Here is a 14,156-nt window from a genome sequence, read left to right on the forward strand (position 1 = left end):
AAAGAATCTCCAACACTTAAAATTAACTCAATGAGCAATATTCCTGTCTGACAAATTCCATTACAGAAACAGATCTCTCTTTTTTTTTTTCATTTCTAGCGAGATTATCAACAACTTCCTCTGTATACTGAGTTTCACTTTTAATATAAATTATGAAAAATAAATTTTTGAACAGAACATAATTAAAGAATAAAATAAATTGTGTTCTGTTACAACTAGAGCTCTGAAACTTTAAATAACATTTCCCTAGGCACTAAAAATAAAAAGTGTCTTCTTTATGTTGGGATTTGGGTATAAGCACCCTCTGAGAGTGTTTGGCCTTGCAACTCACATTTTTCTGAACTTGGATTAGGTTAAGTGTTTAATGATTTCTGTTTCCTGGGGAAAAAATGTCTTACATGAGACTCAAGCAAAGCAGAATTCTGTCCAAAATTAGAATGTACAATAATTATATATAAGGAAGATATATACCATTTAAATTCCCTTGCCTCTTGTCATTAACGCCTTAATTATTCAAGAAGGATTTTTTTAAAGCTTTCATAGGGCATTCCAAGCCATATGATGAGATTATTTTAATGCTGTAATATTTGCATTGCAGTGAAATGTAGAGGTTTTTATCGTGTGCTAGTCCCTTCATGGTTATACATTCAAAAGATAATCTGTGTCCTAAAGTTTGCATAGAACAGATGTCAAACAAATGGTTCAGGTATGTACTTAATGTAAGACACTGAAAATCAACTTGACACTTTACCTCCTGCACTAACAGTACTTTATCATTGAGCAAATGTGTAATTTCTGCTACAAAAACCCCAAACCAAGAACTTTCCCATGGCCAGAGAGATAAAATTTCAATCCCTTAATAAAACAACCTACCTCTAAGAGCAGTTCAGCAATTCAGGAGGAAAATGGCAGTTTTCATCTATTCCATGGCACCACACAAAGAGAAGTAACTGGGATTATGCTCTATCACACTTTCTTGCTGTCGTGAATAAATACCTCTGTGCATTCCCCTGAGGAATGTATCCAAACCTATAGGTGATGAAAACATCAAATTCAGCTGAAAATCCTGTTCTTCTAGTTTTGTTAGTTTTGCTGTGGTTTTAGACATCTAGCTGGCCAGTTCGTGTGCTCATGTCAGAGCAGCAGATGTAAAATTTAAACCACTCCACCTGAAGATTTAGTGGAAAGTGGGCTTTAAAAGATCTTACCTGGAAGACATTACTCCATAAGCCAAAAGGGGACTAATTCTGCAGGGACATAGACCAAGTTATGGAAATTCTCTGCCATACACAGCAAACAGCAGGCACCTGCTTCAGCCAGTGGTTTCTAACTAAGCTTTTTGGATTGAGGCATTTTTCTTGTTCACAGAGTACAGTTAGCTATATACTCCCAATTCCACCTTCTTTCCACCAGCCAGGCTGCATGAAAAAGGCTAAAATGGAAAGTAAGTGTTTTCCTGATATTAATTTTCCCCACAAGCAGTTTTGATTCTCAGAGGTCTTGGCATCAAGCCACAGACATCCCAATTTACAAAACTGGGGATGAAATGTAAAATGACCTCATTTGAGCAGTGACCTGCAGAATTCTGAAAAATTTTAGGCTAAACGATTCAAAATCAATCCTCTACCATGTTCACTGAAAAAAAGTAATTTATTTGGTTAATATTTTTTTTTTTATTATATCTATTAGAAGCCTACTATTTTCATAGCAGAGCTTTACACATGTAAACAAAGTTTACTCACTGGTCACTTGAGCAGCACAGATTTAACTCATTTTTGACCAGCTCACATGTGAAACTCACATGCAATCTTCTGCTCATTAGAGAGATGAACTATTTTCTGTACACCTCTAACCTTACACAGATATTTACACCCATGGGTAATGAAGGTAAAACCATTCCAGAACAGACAGATTTGGAAATGGAAGGAACAGAAAGTGACAACTGTACAAGCTGCAGGTAAGGGCAGTCAACACTCAAAGAAAGCAAGCAGCTAAGGCAATTTAAAGAGGCATTACTGCAACATCTACCACAAACTTCTATATAAAAGGCCAAATCTAGGCAAATAATTAATAAAAATGTATGTTCAGTTTGCAGCATTTCTTCTAGCAAGTGATACTTTCCCTCAAGCTTCATGTTAATCAAAGCTTTTCAACAAGCTGATCAACAGAAGTGTTATTGCAGCTTGAAGTGTCAAAAATGGTGTTGCTTAGATGGGTGAGCAACTTTTGCTCACAAGTTTTGTGTGGGTGTTGATGTAGAAGAAATTTGAGATTTGTCCTCCATGTGTGAAGAAATTAAAAAAGATCTCTGTGTATACCCTTGTAAAAGGAAAATGCAGCAGTAATAATAGAAAATGGACAGAAAAGTGGATATTCAGGAGTTCCTTCCATTATAAATTTTCTCAATTCCACTTCATTCTAGGAAGGGCTGGAGAAATACAGTCTTTCAGAAAAGAAACATTCATGTTGTTTAATCTTCAATTAAACTTAGTTTCTCTAATGCTTTAAGTTATATGCCTACCAAATACACCCAACAAATCATCTCAGTCTCCTTAATACACTTTATTGTTTTACTAAAAGAAATAAAAGTCCCAGGCAGTACATTCTTTAACGTGTGCAACACCCTAATTTTGTCATCATATCTGCTGTTTAGGCGAGGGATGTGTTTATATAGTTAAGTTCAAATAACCAGCACAGGAGACTTGGATTCTGTTCTTCCCTTTGCAGAGGGTATAAAATAGGAGTTTGGACAATTCACATCTCAAGTACAATGTTTAGTACCACAGCATTTGATTTTTAGCAAGCTGCCTCAATATTGATGCTAAGCTTCCTGTAAAGTCTCTCTGGGCTGTTGCAGTGGTTTCAATGTACATGAAATAGCAAAATATCAAGTTGTGCCTGTTACACTAATATTGACTCAAGCCTAGTGACCTCAGCATCCTGCTATTCCAAAAAGCAAATGTTAAAATAGCAAAAAAAGTCAGACTAAAGTTCTTTTAGACACTTTGATAACTTTTGTCTTGTGAGCAAGCAGTAGCAGAACAGGACAAGGGGGAAGGGTTTCAAACTGAAAGGTAGTTAGATATTAGGAAAAAATTATTTACTGTCAGGGTGGTGAGACCCTGGCACAGGCTGCACAGAGAAGTTATGGATGTCCCATCCCTGGAAGTGTTCAAGGCCAGGTTGGATAGGGCTTGGAGCAACCTGGGATAGTGGAAGGTGTCTCTCCCCATGGCAGGGGGGTTGAAACTGGACGATCTTTAAGGTCCCTTCCAACCCCGGCCATTCTATGATTCTGTGAAAATACCTCCATAAAGCAAAATAGATGTATCCTCTGATCACACCTCTAGCTTTAGCAACTTTTAAGCAGGGACTTTGGAGCCAAGTTGCACCTGCCTGTTTATTTTTAAATACATTTTCCTACACTAAGCATCTCCATCAGCTGTAACAAACAAAAATTCAAGCACCTTGCCTGCCTGTTTTCTTGAGCTCATGTAAATCTCTTGTACCTGTAATGCACCCTAGCAAGCACACTGCAGCAGTGAGTGCTTTATTGAATGATTTATATGATGCACAACAGTCCCATCAGAAGAGAGTAGAAATATCAGAATAAGTATACTAAAGTTGTATAAACCAAATAAAATAAACGTGAACAGAACAAGTATAAAAGTGCAACCACCCTGGATATTAAAGCAATCTCTTATTTAGCAGTGGACTAAGTAAACCTTTGCACAGATGTATTTTGTGCCCTTTCAGAACCAAATAACCATTAGAGAGCACTGGGAGAACCTCACAACAAAGAGGTACAGCAGACACAGGGTGTCTTTTTGGTGGGGTAAGCCCCTTCTACCTCACCTTCCACATCTGTAGTATTTTGCAATTTCACATTTTCCCTTTTGACAGGTGTACTGTTAGCCTCAGCCAAACACCATGCGCCACATAACTTCAAATTTAGATTCTATAAAAAACATTTTCAGGCATAAAAAGGCAGGCCCACAGAAGTTTTTTACAAGATTAGAGTTTTAATGAGAGTTAGATGAGAGTTTTGAAACCTGGGGCGCAGAACACCAGACAAGCCAAACCACCTTTTTTTTTTTTTTTTTTTTTAATAGCAAGTCACCCTCAGAAACACTTAAAAAAAAGGAAATAATCACTTTAGTTTCTTCACGTTCATATTCCTGGTATAAAGTGACTGCAAGCCTGCAAAACAAACTTGGAGCAAAACCAAACACCACACGCACGCACACACACACACACAAACACGGGTTTTTTTCCTTGTTTCTTTTCTATTTCTTGTTTTCCTTTTTCCCCTGGCTCCTGAGCGCACGGAAGGCAGGAGGAGGAGGCGAGGGACCCGCCAGCCCGCCCGGGGCGGCGGCAGGAAGGCGACCTGCAGAAAGTTTGCGCCACGGGGGACGGCACTTGGGCACTTGTGGGGAGGAGGATGAGGAGGAAGGCGCCTCTCAGAAGCTGAAAAGGCCGGGCCCCGCCGCGGGGAGCTGCACGTCCCTCGGCGCCGGCGGGCGGGGAGCCGGGAGGAGGCGGGATGAGGGATGCGGGATGCGGGGCGGTGTCGCCCGAGGCGCTTTAAAGGCTCGGAGGCGGCGGGGGCGGCGTGGCGGCGGAATGGCCGAGGTGAAGGTGGCCGTGCTGGGCGGCAGCGGAGCCGGCAAGTCGGGTAAGGGGGAAAGGCAGGGAATGCCTCGGGGTCGGTGGAGGGGCCCCGCTAAACGTGGCTCTGCTTCCCTCCCGCAGCGCTGGCGGTGCGGTTCCTGACGCGGAGGTTCATCGGAGAGTACGCGTCCAGCGCCGGTGAGCGCCGCGGCTCCGCGGGGACGGACGGGAGGGGGCCCTGGGGAGCGCGACGGGCGACGCTTCAAGCGCTTATTTGATGGAGAAACGGGGTAAACCCGCGGTGTCGCAGAACTTTTTGGGAAGGTTTGAGTTTCCGCTGGGTCATGGGCGAGAGGTCCTGGTGGAGTGTAAGCCCTGGGGAGGGGAAAGGGCGAGCCGGGCGGCGGGGGAGAGATCGCCCCGAAGCGCAGAGCCTCGGGCACGGGGCTGGCGGGGCGCTCCTCGCACAGCAGCTGGGGACGGGAAAGAACCGGGCTGCGAGTGCGGAGCGAGGGTGGGCAGCTCGATCGGAGAGGAGATGGAGAGAGTAAAGGAATAGACTGGAAAAAACCCCAACACCTGTTCTACTGAACACCCCCTCCTCGGCTCCAGGGGAGAGGGGAAGCAGATTGTTTATCTGGCACTCAAAGCACGACGCGAGGCCCCCAGTGAAGCAGGAGTGTGCTGGTTTGGTGGCTTGAGGAAAGCCTCGCAGTACACAGGGTAACACGCCACGTTCTTGGCAGAATGAAGATGCAGATCCTTCAGACACTTCGTAGTCTTGGAAGGTGGCAAAGCAGGACTTGGGCTTTTACATCCCGGGTGGAAATACAGTTCAGCTGATAGACAAATAACTTTGGAAGTGTGCTGCCACCCCAGCTGATATGGCAGAAGCCCCTAAACTTAACGAGGTTGCATTCTCTCTCCCCCTGCTAAAGTGAAAGACTCTATCCACACTTTTTTTTTCCACCACAGGAATCAGAGTAGCTTCTAGTGATCCATAAATAACAAAGCAAAAAGAAGTACTAAGCTGAATTTTACTGAATATATCCAAATTAACTTATTCTGAAGGAAGAGCTACAATTGTACACGTGTGCTCTGCCATTACTTGTTATTATACAAACACAGACTGAGCAGACAGTTTGTGTCCCAGCTGGGTGCTCGAGGTCTAAGCTGTCACATGGAAATTATGTAGTGCTCCCTGGGCTTTATGTGTGTTCCAGCCACCTACAACCAAAACCAGGTTCTGTTCTGAGCCTCCAGTACTGCAAGTTCTGGAAAAGGCATGTCAAACCCCCAGAACATTGTTATTTGTTAACAAAAGTTTGTTGGAAGATAAGTTTAGCACTATTTCTAGAGATGAAGAAAGCAGGAATAGGGATGGTAAAATAAAGATCATAACACTGTTAGTGGAGTCAAAATAATCATAATTTTTTTTTTTTTTAAATTAAGGGAACGAGCAAGTGGCTGTAGAATTTATATCCTGTGATGCTTGGGACTGATAGTTTATTGTCAGATGAACTCTTAAGATGAGCGTGAAGAATGCTGAAGATGCTGAATTCCAGAGATCACAGAGCTATCCCTCATTACACAGTTTCAAGTGTGTTTTCTGTAGTGTCAACAGCAATTCTTGTCCCTGTAGTTCAGAAAATGACAAATTATAGTGTAGAAAGCCTGCTGGCAAGCACAGACTGGTTACACTTGCTTAGAACATCCTGCTGCCTAAAATAACAGTGATGGTGTGTCTGCAGTAGAGTTCCCAATGTTGCCAGTGCTGGCGGAGAGTCCCAAATCTGAGAACTGACGCTACAGAAATATTTTTGGACTAGATCCTAAGGGCATGATCCTGTAAATACTCTTGGTCTAATGCTGCCTAGTATGAGAACTCTTAAAGCACCAGATGCCATGGTAAATAAACATTATTGCTAAATAACAACTTTTGTGCAGAATCAGAGCTGCACATAGCCGGGCTGACTGCTTTTATAATCCTGAGCCCTGGTATCAAGCTGAGTGATCATCAACACTTAGCTGATTGTGAGGATTGTGTATTCCCCTCTCCTCCATTCTGGAAGAGGAAAAGTGGGGTCTGAAAGTATTCGTTCACCAAGACTTCAGTGGGAGCACCACAGTGAAATGGTGTTGGTCTGCCTAAGGGGTTGATTGGTGCAGAATTAAATAGGTTTGTTTCCAGTGTGTGTTCAAAAAAAGGAAGCAAACAACCAGTCAGCAACAACAAAACCACAAAACAAACATACAAAAAACCCCCCTCCCTAACAACCCTCCTCACCTGCAAAAAAACTAGATCAGAGACAAAAATATGTTGAAAAAAACAACCAACCAGTACTCAAGGAATCCTCAGTATTATCAAATTTCACTATTGCTTTTTCTTTTCACTGTCATCCCCAGTCAGTAACACTGATTTTCTTTGGATAATTTCTTGTCTTTTAGAATGCATCTACACTAAACACTTGTGCCTGGATGGGAGGCAGATACACCTGGAAATTTATGACCCTTGTTCACAGGTAAGAATTTAGCAGGAGGACGGTAAAGAAAAGCTGTTCTTCATTACCTGTGTGTATGCTAAAAAGGGTCAAGGGGTTACTTTTGGTTGTTGGAATTTGTGCTTGCTCTTTTGGTTGTTTTTTTTTTAAACACTGAAATTTTATAGTTGCTGGGGCTCAGATCTACTGAGTACTTTCCCATTTCATCAAAGAAACCCTTCATTGCTGAAATTTTCTGGAAATGCTTTTGCATTTTGGAATAATACTAAAAGAAATAACATCACTTTTATTTACATGGGTAAATACAGAGATAAGTTATTGCATTACATGCCGCTTTCTCAAATACTCTAAAGGAATGACATTTAGCTTATAAAGCAAACAGTTTATTAAATGGCTGCAGAAACAGTCAAAGTAGACAGGCCTGGAAGTAAGGCTTGCATTCCCAGAACAATTTCCTTTTCCAAGGAAAGCCATAATGCCGCTTGTACACTTTGACAATTAAAATTTAATCACAGTAAACCACTCTGACATAACATTTTGGATTAATTTACTTAATTTACAGGAATAGAGACACTTAGGGTCTGTGTAACACATGCAGACCTAGGTCCATCTGATCACACTGGCTCTCCAGGTTCCCTTTTGGCAGCTATCTTGCCTCTTACCAACTGGGGTAAGGAATGCTAATATGAAAGCCAAATCACTGAAAGCCTGACCCATGCTTAAATTCAAGGACTTAAAAACTTAACCAGTGTAAAGACAAACAGCATTGCTTGTCCCAGGGCACTGAGGATCCCAAAACAGGCGCTGTGTCCTGTAACACGATGGAGTCTTCCCTTGTCATATTCCTCTCAGAGGCTGCCTTTGTGGGCTTGCTTCCACCTGTCTGAGAGCCCTTTCCTCAGCTTGCCTACAGCTTCCACTTGCTGTCATATTAAATCCTGTGGCATGGGGGCAACTCTTTGTTAAGCTATTGAAACATTGGGAGTGGCAGCTGGATAGGGTTAAACAGATTAGGCCTAAATTATGAGGAGAGACTTTGGTTGCTGCAGTATGGGCACAGGTTTGTGCTAGTACACTCTGAGCTGTCTTGTACTAGTTTTTCCTCAGGAACAAGGCCTAACTTTGGCTGTTTTCTTCTTTCTTCCCAACCTCTTCTTAGTTCCTGCACAGGAACAGGTAGAGGTGGTATTGCCTTTTGTCTGACAGGACTTGGATGGGTTTTGGGGATCCTGTATCCCATGGGAACTGGAGAAGAAAACAGGACCAGACTGTGGAAGGAAAAGTTGTCATTTTTGTTTCTGCTTCCCAAAATCTTCCTGCTCCCTGAGGCTTCCCATCAGTAGCTGGATTCCTGTTGTGCAAAGCTCACTGTCCCTTCATTCACCTGGGAAACAGCTGTGACACACCTTTCCTGAGTCACCTTTCCTGCCCCTAAACCTGCTGCACAGTCTCCACAGCATTAAAAATCTTCCACTGGAAATGCTGAAGTCTTTAGACAGTTCTGGGAACTTGAGTCATTTTTTTTCTCATGCATCCCCTTTCACTGCCAGCATTCAGTGACCATCCCTCGTGGTCAATCACAGTCCAGATGTTCATGGTGCTACAGTGGTGCCCTAATGCTGAGCTAATCAAGGCAGCCAGGGTGGGATGGCAGTGGAGATCATACATTGCAGTAGCAAAGTGCTAAACTAGTAAGGGACCAACTTAAGCGGTCTTCAGTTCACTATTCAAAATGGGTTTTCCACAGAGCCAAAGTAAATTTTTTAAATTTATTTTTTTCCTGATCGGCTTCCAGTATTTTATCTATTTTAGGTCTCATGGTCTTGCTAGCTGCTGCCAAATCATGTGCAGAGATAAGCTAATTTTAAATAGTTTTGAAATTATATTCCTTTGCTTAATGGGACAGTTTACAGCTGTTGCTTTCTGGAAATCAGAAGTGTGACAGTTCCTTGGTGTGAAGGGAGACAAGGATTAGTATAACCCTTTATCACTCGAGTGACTTTTGTCACTAGTTTTATTAAACTAAGCTACAGATGGAAAGATGTTTTTTCTAGCTCTTCAGAAATTTAACATATGGGTAATTAGTGTTTGAAACTTGGACAATTCAACGAGGAAACAAAACAAATGAAAATCATTAAGCTTGCTGTTGTCAGAATATCAGGAACAAGCAAACCAGAGCTATAACCAGAAAACACACAAATGTTGATGGCTCCTGTATGTTTCATGTAACCCTGCAGAATATTCAACATAAGCAATGGCTGTACAGGTTGTGGAATTTCACTGCTTAAACAAAGTGTAAATGTTTCATAATGAACTTGTCAGTGATCCAAAGTGCCATCTTTAATGTTGGTTATTTATTAGGCTTTTGGAGCAGTACTCACCTGAATTCAGTGCCAGCACCTAGACCTAATAAACATCTTTTGCAATGAATGTTCTCACATTCACCTTGACAGAGAGAATGCTCTGAAGTGACAAGAGTGACATTCTTTTTCTGTTCTGAACTTCTTTCAGCCACATCGGGGGAAGCTCTCCCTCACAGATGAGCTCCACTGGGCTGATGGATTTATCATTGTTTACGATATCAGCAACAGAGCATCATTTGCATTTGCAAAAGCACTGCTGTACAGGATCCGAGAGTCTCACATAAGAGTTTGTAAAAAGTAAGTGGCATTCTTTTTTTCCCCCCAGCAAACATAGAGAAAAGTTGAGAACACTTCTGTGAGCTTGCAGGCCATCCTAGTAGCAATTAAAATCCAGCAGCATTGAAGTGACATAACACAATGACAACAACAAGGTGAAGGCAAAGTGTGTGGCAAATTACAATCTATTTTACTGTATCCAAACCCAAGTACATCAGGATTTTTCTTCTTAGTTCTTACAGAACTAATATTTAAGTGATTGCCATAAATATTTCTGCTGTGATTTACACGGGTTAAAAAGCCTGGTGCAGTCAGCCTGTGCTTTTACTCTCCCACTCAATTACCAATGGAGATGCACCAATACAGGGGTTGAAGAAAGCATTTCCCACAATAAAGGAAAGTGGTACCACAAATGTCTCCTAAACTGCCTTTAGTGGTGATCCCAACACCATTTGTGCACATGGGTGACCATATGGTGAGAAAGAAAGTAATTTCCAAGAGAACCACCAGAACTGCAGATGTGAGAGGGGATGGTGGTGTGTATTCCTGCATCAGTCAGCTGAGGTCCTTTCTAAATAAGAGTGAAATCCTTTACTTATATCAGAAGTGGAGTAAAAACCCCACTTTTCTGTCTGTTTTACTGCTGAACTTTCTTAAATAAGGTTAATATCTGGAGGGAATAATTTTAGCAGAAGCTTGGAATTAGATTTCCTGTGTTTCCGTCTGAGTTATGCCACTGACACTGATGTATCTCTTGGACTCTGTTCTGTTACCTATAAATGGAGATAATGATCAGGTTGCTTCTTCATGAAGTCCAGCTGCTGACAATTTACTCAGCATCATAGAAAAATACATTAATTCTTTGAGTAGAGAAAAAATGAAAATCTACTGGTAGAGAATCGCTTGTCTGGACAATCCTTTGCCAAATGGAAAACCAGAATTCTTCTTGGCAAGGTGAGGGGGCTGGTTAGTTCATTTTGGGTTTTTTTGCAATGTCTGTTGTCCTGAACATACATATTTCTCATACACACTGAATATAGCACAGCATATGACACAGAATTGTACATATCTTTTCTCTCACTGGAACCTTTTTCATTTCAGAATGGTCGAGTCATCAATATTTTTGGTTGGCAATAAACAGGATTTATGCCACATGAGGGAAGTTGGCTGGGATGAAGGACAGAAGCTGGCAATAGATAACAAGTGCCAATTCTGTGAACTGTCTGCAGCAGAGCATTATCAGGAAGTTGTGGCAATGTTCACCAAAGTCCTGAGGAATATCACTTCCAGTTTCAAACTGAAGGAGAAGAGACGACCAAGCGGATCCAAGTCAATGGCCAAGTTAATCAACAACATGTTTGGGAAGAGAAGGAAATCTGTGTAAGGGCTGGTTAGTCTTGAAGTTGGAACAAGCTGAAGCAATGGAGCAGAGGCAGCTCTTGGGATTCAGTGAATTTCCTCCAAAGGTCAATATCTGGAGCAGTAAGACAGTAGAAACCAAAGGTATGGTCAAGTGGATGGTCTAGACCTAGAAGACCTGACCTTCTATTTCAAACTGCTACAGATTTACTGTTTAGGGCTGTGCCACTTAAACTCTAAGCTGCTCCAGAGGAGAAGTCTAGTCTGTATTTATTCGACACCAACAGGGTCTTAGATAGAGCTTCTAGGTGCAACTGAAATACAAACAGTTATTTCACAGAATCACTTACATTGGAAAAGACCCTTAAGATCATCAAATCCAGCCATTAACCAAACACTAGCAAGTCCACCACATAATTTTCAGTAAACTCAGCTTTGCTGATCAAAATCTTGCTTCAGAATTCTGAGTATGTTTTTTTTTGTGTGTGTGTGCAAGAACATTTGCACTAAAGAAAAGCAAAATATCGTGGCTTCATGTGATAATATATTTGTATTTAACTCAGATCCTTGTGTGCCTTACACTTGCTGAAATTCATATGAATTAAATGCTTAGACACCAAATCTACAAAAGGTATTTACCTGCAAAGCTGCCTTGCAGAGGCACCAGAAGTAGGGAAGAAGATATATAAAGCAGTATTGTCTTCTGTTTCAGTATCTTTTCTTTTTTTTTTTTTTTCTTTCCCATGAGTGATGAAAGAAAGTAGAGAGGGTTGAGGAGTGTGGGAGCTGAAATGTTGGTGAAATGTTAGTGAGCACTGGACTGTTTCGGCAGGGCTGTCGTTGAGTGAAATAATTTTATAGCAAGGGTCAGCATAAAGCCTGGGTTTATCCCTTTCACAGAAGAGTTTTTGTAAGCTTTAACAAAAGTTTCATTACCTCTGAGGTGGATGTGACTGTTCAATCTTAGATGGGAGCAGAAGCTTGGAAAGCACATGGGCTGGTAAAGTGCACAAGTTCTCTAGAATGTCTGCCTGGATTTAAAGGTCAGCCTGCTGGTAAGACCCGTGCTCACAGAGAGTGTTTTGCCTAATAACCAATGTCCTTACAACTAGTCATCGCTGTGGTATTGAAATGCCACAGGAGAGAGCACTAAGTAATGCTAGCTACACTTTTCAGAAGTGGATATTAAACATCAGACAGGAGTAAATACGTTGCCAGTTGACTTTCAGAGCTCTTACTCTAGGCAACTAAATAAGGGCTTAAGCCCTTAAAAGTGTTTGAAAGTGCTGTGATTGTACAGAAATTATGAAAGGGAAGTGATCTGAAGGTGAATTGCTGCCTCCTACCCATTCCGGGGAACAGCTGGGATTCAGTCTTTGTACAAGGCTGAGTTGAAGCCTACCTCTGCTCTGAATTTTTACCTGCATTGAAACTAGAAATGTTACTTTCAGTTTTTGAGTGTTCACCCGTAAGACAACATTAAAAAGTTGCACATAATCTTAGCAGTAAGGTTGTAAAACAGGACTAAAGCACATTTTATTGTGTTGACCAAAGATCACATTTTTTTTTTAAATGAAAGAGACTGTTTATTTCACTTGTTATAAGACTACAGATATTGGAACATAGTTCTCAGCTGACAGGCACAGGGTTGCTTTGTTTTTCTGCAGATGCTGCTCTGCCATATCAGGAGCATTATATTTTAACAGTATGGTCAATATCTATGAGACTGAACGTGCAGATTACTCATGTACACCCTTGAACTTTCCAGCCCACACAGGATCCCAGAACTACTAAGAGACTTGTAGCTGTATCTTGCTCTAGCACTGCCAGATTCCAGAACTCTTATTTGTATTTACTGCTCTGGTATTAAATAAACTGGATATAAGTTTGATGTATTAATGCACATTTTTTTTTTCCCTTTACTCTGGTATAAAGCTACAGACTTTTGTTTTTTCCATTATAAAAGTGAAGCACCATGCAGATCTGAAATTCCAACCGGAGAAAGTAAATCTGGGAATCAGCCACTTGCACTAAAGAGAACCTCTGGCTGTGTTTCCTGAGCACAATGAAGAAGCCCTCATGTAATTTTAAGCACTGAAGAGAGCCTTTTTTAAAAATGCTTTATCCTGTAAAAATTAGTCAAAAACAGCTACAGAGAGGCCAATTAAGTTTTGTTCATATTCCTGGGAATGTGGGCTCTCAGATAGATGGAACCTGCAGTATACCCCATGGTCTTTTGGTGTGTATGGAGTAAATGTTGGAACATATCTGGGCCATGTCCTGGGCTGTGCTCACCTGAAAGCCAGCTGGAACAGCTACAGGATGCATTTAGATTTAAGCACACTAAAGCACCCAGCACAGACATAATTCGATGTTCTCAGCATCAGGATTTCACTTGTCTTTTATTGCTGCTAACTGCAGAAGAACAAGGGTGCATAATTTTAAAGCAGATGCACTTTCTCGCATTCAAAATATATACATATTTTAATGTCTTTTAAAAATGAAGGCCTTTAAAATTACTTAAAAGACTGAGACAGATACACACATATATATGTTTTGCTAAGTGTTCTTGGAGCTCTAACAGGGAAGGTAATATGTTAACTGGCACAGGCATATTGCAAACAAGAAATTAGCAAGAACCCTGCTTGTATAACACAGTAAATGATGTAAATGGTGTCTGACGCTCACCCTTGAGAGTGACATCACCTAGAGCATATCAAACTCATTGAAGAGTGTGGAAGTGGAGCTATTTGTGTTGTCACATATTGCTTCAGCATACAACTCCATCCTTTCTCACCAAAAGATTTTGAAATTGCTCTACAAGAATTAAAAGTTTCTTGCTGTCATGCCTGGAAGTCCTTGCTTATACAAACTTTCTAGTTTCAGTAAAATTTTGCCTGAGAAAGACACTCAGAATTGATGTTCTTTCTCCCTGTCTTCAACTCATTTTTACTTTAGAAATAGTGACATAAAAGCAAAGAGATTCTACTGAAGTATAAAAGTAATAGCCCCTGGCTCCCAAATGCTGTCTCTCAGAGCACTC

General features: G+C 41.2%; 1 protein-coding gene across 2 annotated transcripts; it reads left to right on the forward strand.

The window, feature by feature from the left end:
• The first annotated feature begins 4,350 nt into the window (after positions 1–4,350).
• On the forward strand, positions 4,351–13,008 carry RERGL (RERG like). 2 transcript variants are annotated; one of them, XM_039571592.1, is made up of 5 exons: positions 4,354–4,678; positions 4,756–4,812; positions 7,063–7,136; positions 9,627–9,775; positions 10,856–13,008. In XM_039571592.1, exons 1-5 carry the CDS (start codon positions 4,561–4,563, stop codon positions 11,136–11,138), a joined length of 681 nt encoding a protein of 226 aa, XP_039427526.1. In that variant the 5' UTR covers positions 4,354–4,560; the 3' UTR covers positions 11,139–13,008. The 2 variants fall into 2 exon arrangements, with proteins under 2 accessions (XP_039427527.1, XP_039427526.1); XM_039571593.1 differs by lacking the exon at positions 4,756–4,812 and having other exon boundaries at positions 4,351–4,678.
• Positions 13,009–14,156: the final 1,148 nt, after the last annotated feature.

Source organism: Corvus cornix, chromosome 1A (genome assembly GCF_000738735.6).
Source record: "Corvus cornix cornix isolate S_Up_H32 chromosome 1A, ASM73873v5, whole genome shotgun sequence".
In the NCBI taxonomy this organism is placed as follows: Eukaryota; Metazoa; Chordata; class Aves; order Passeriformes; family Corvidae; genus Corvus; species Corvus cornix.

What these genes read in the sequence shown, in the direction of transcription:
- RERGL (XM_039571592.1), top strand. Translation starts at nt 4,561, where the DNA reads ATGCGGGGCGGTGTCGCCCGAGGCGCTTTAAAGGCTCGGAGGCGGCGG. An exon ending in CAGCGGAGCCGGCAAGTCGG is followed by an intron (nt 4,679 to 4,755) that starts GTAAGGGGGAAA and finishes TCCCTCCCGCAG; the next exon opens with CGCTGGCGGTGCGGTTCCTG. An exon ending in TTTATGACCCTTGTTCACAG is followed by an intron (nt 7,137 to 9,626) that starts GTAAGAATTTAG and finishes AACTTCTTTCAG; the next exon opens with CCACATCGGGGGAAGCTCTC.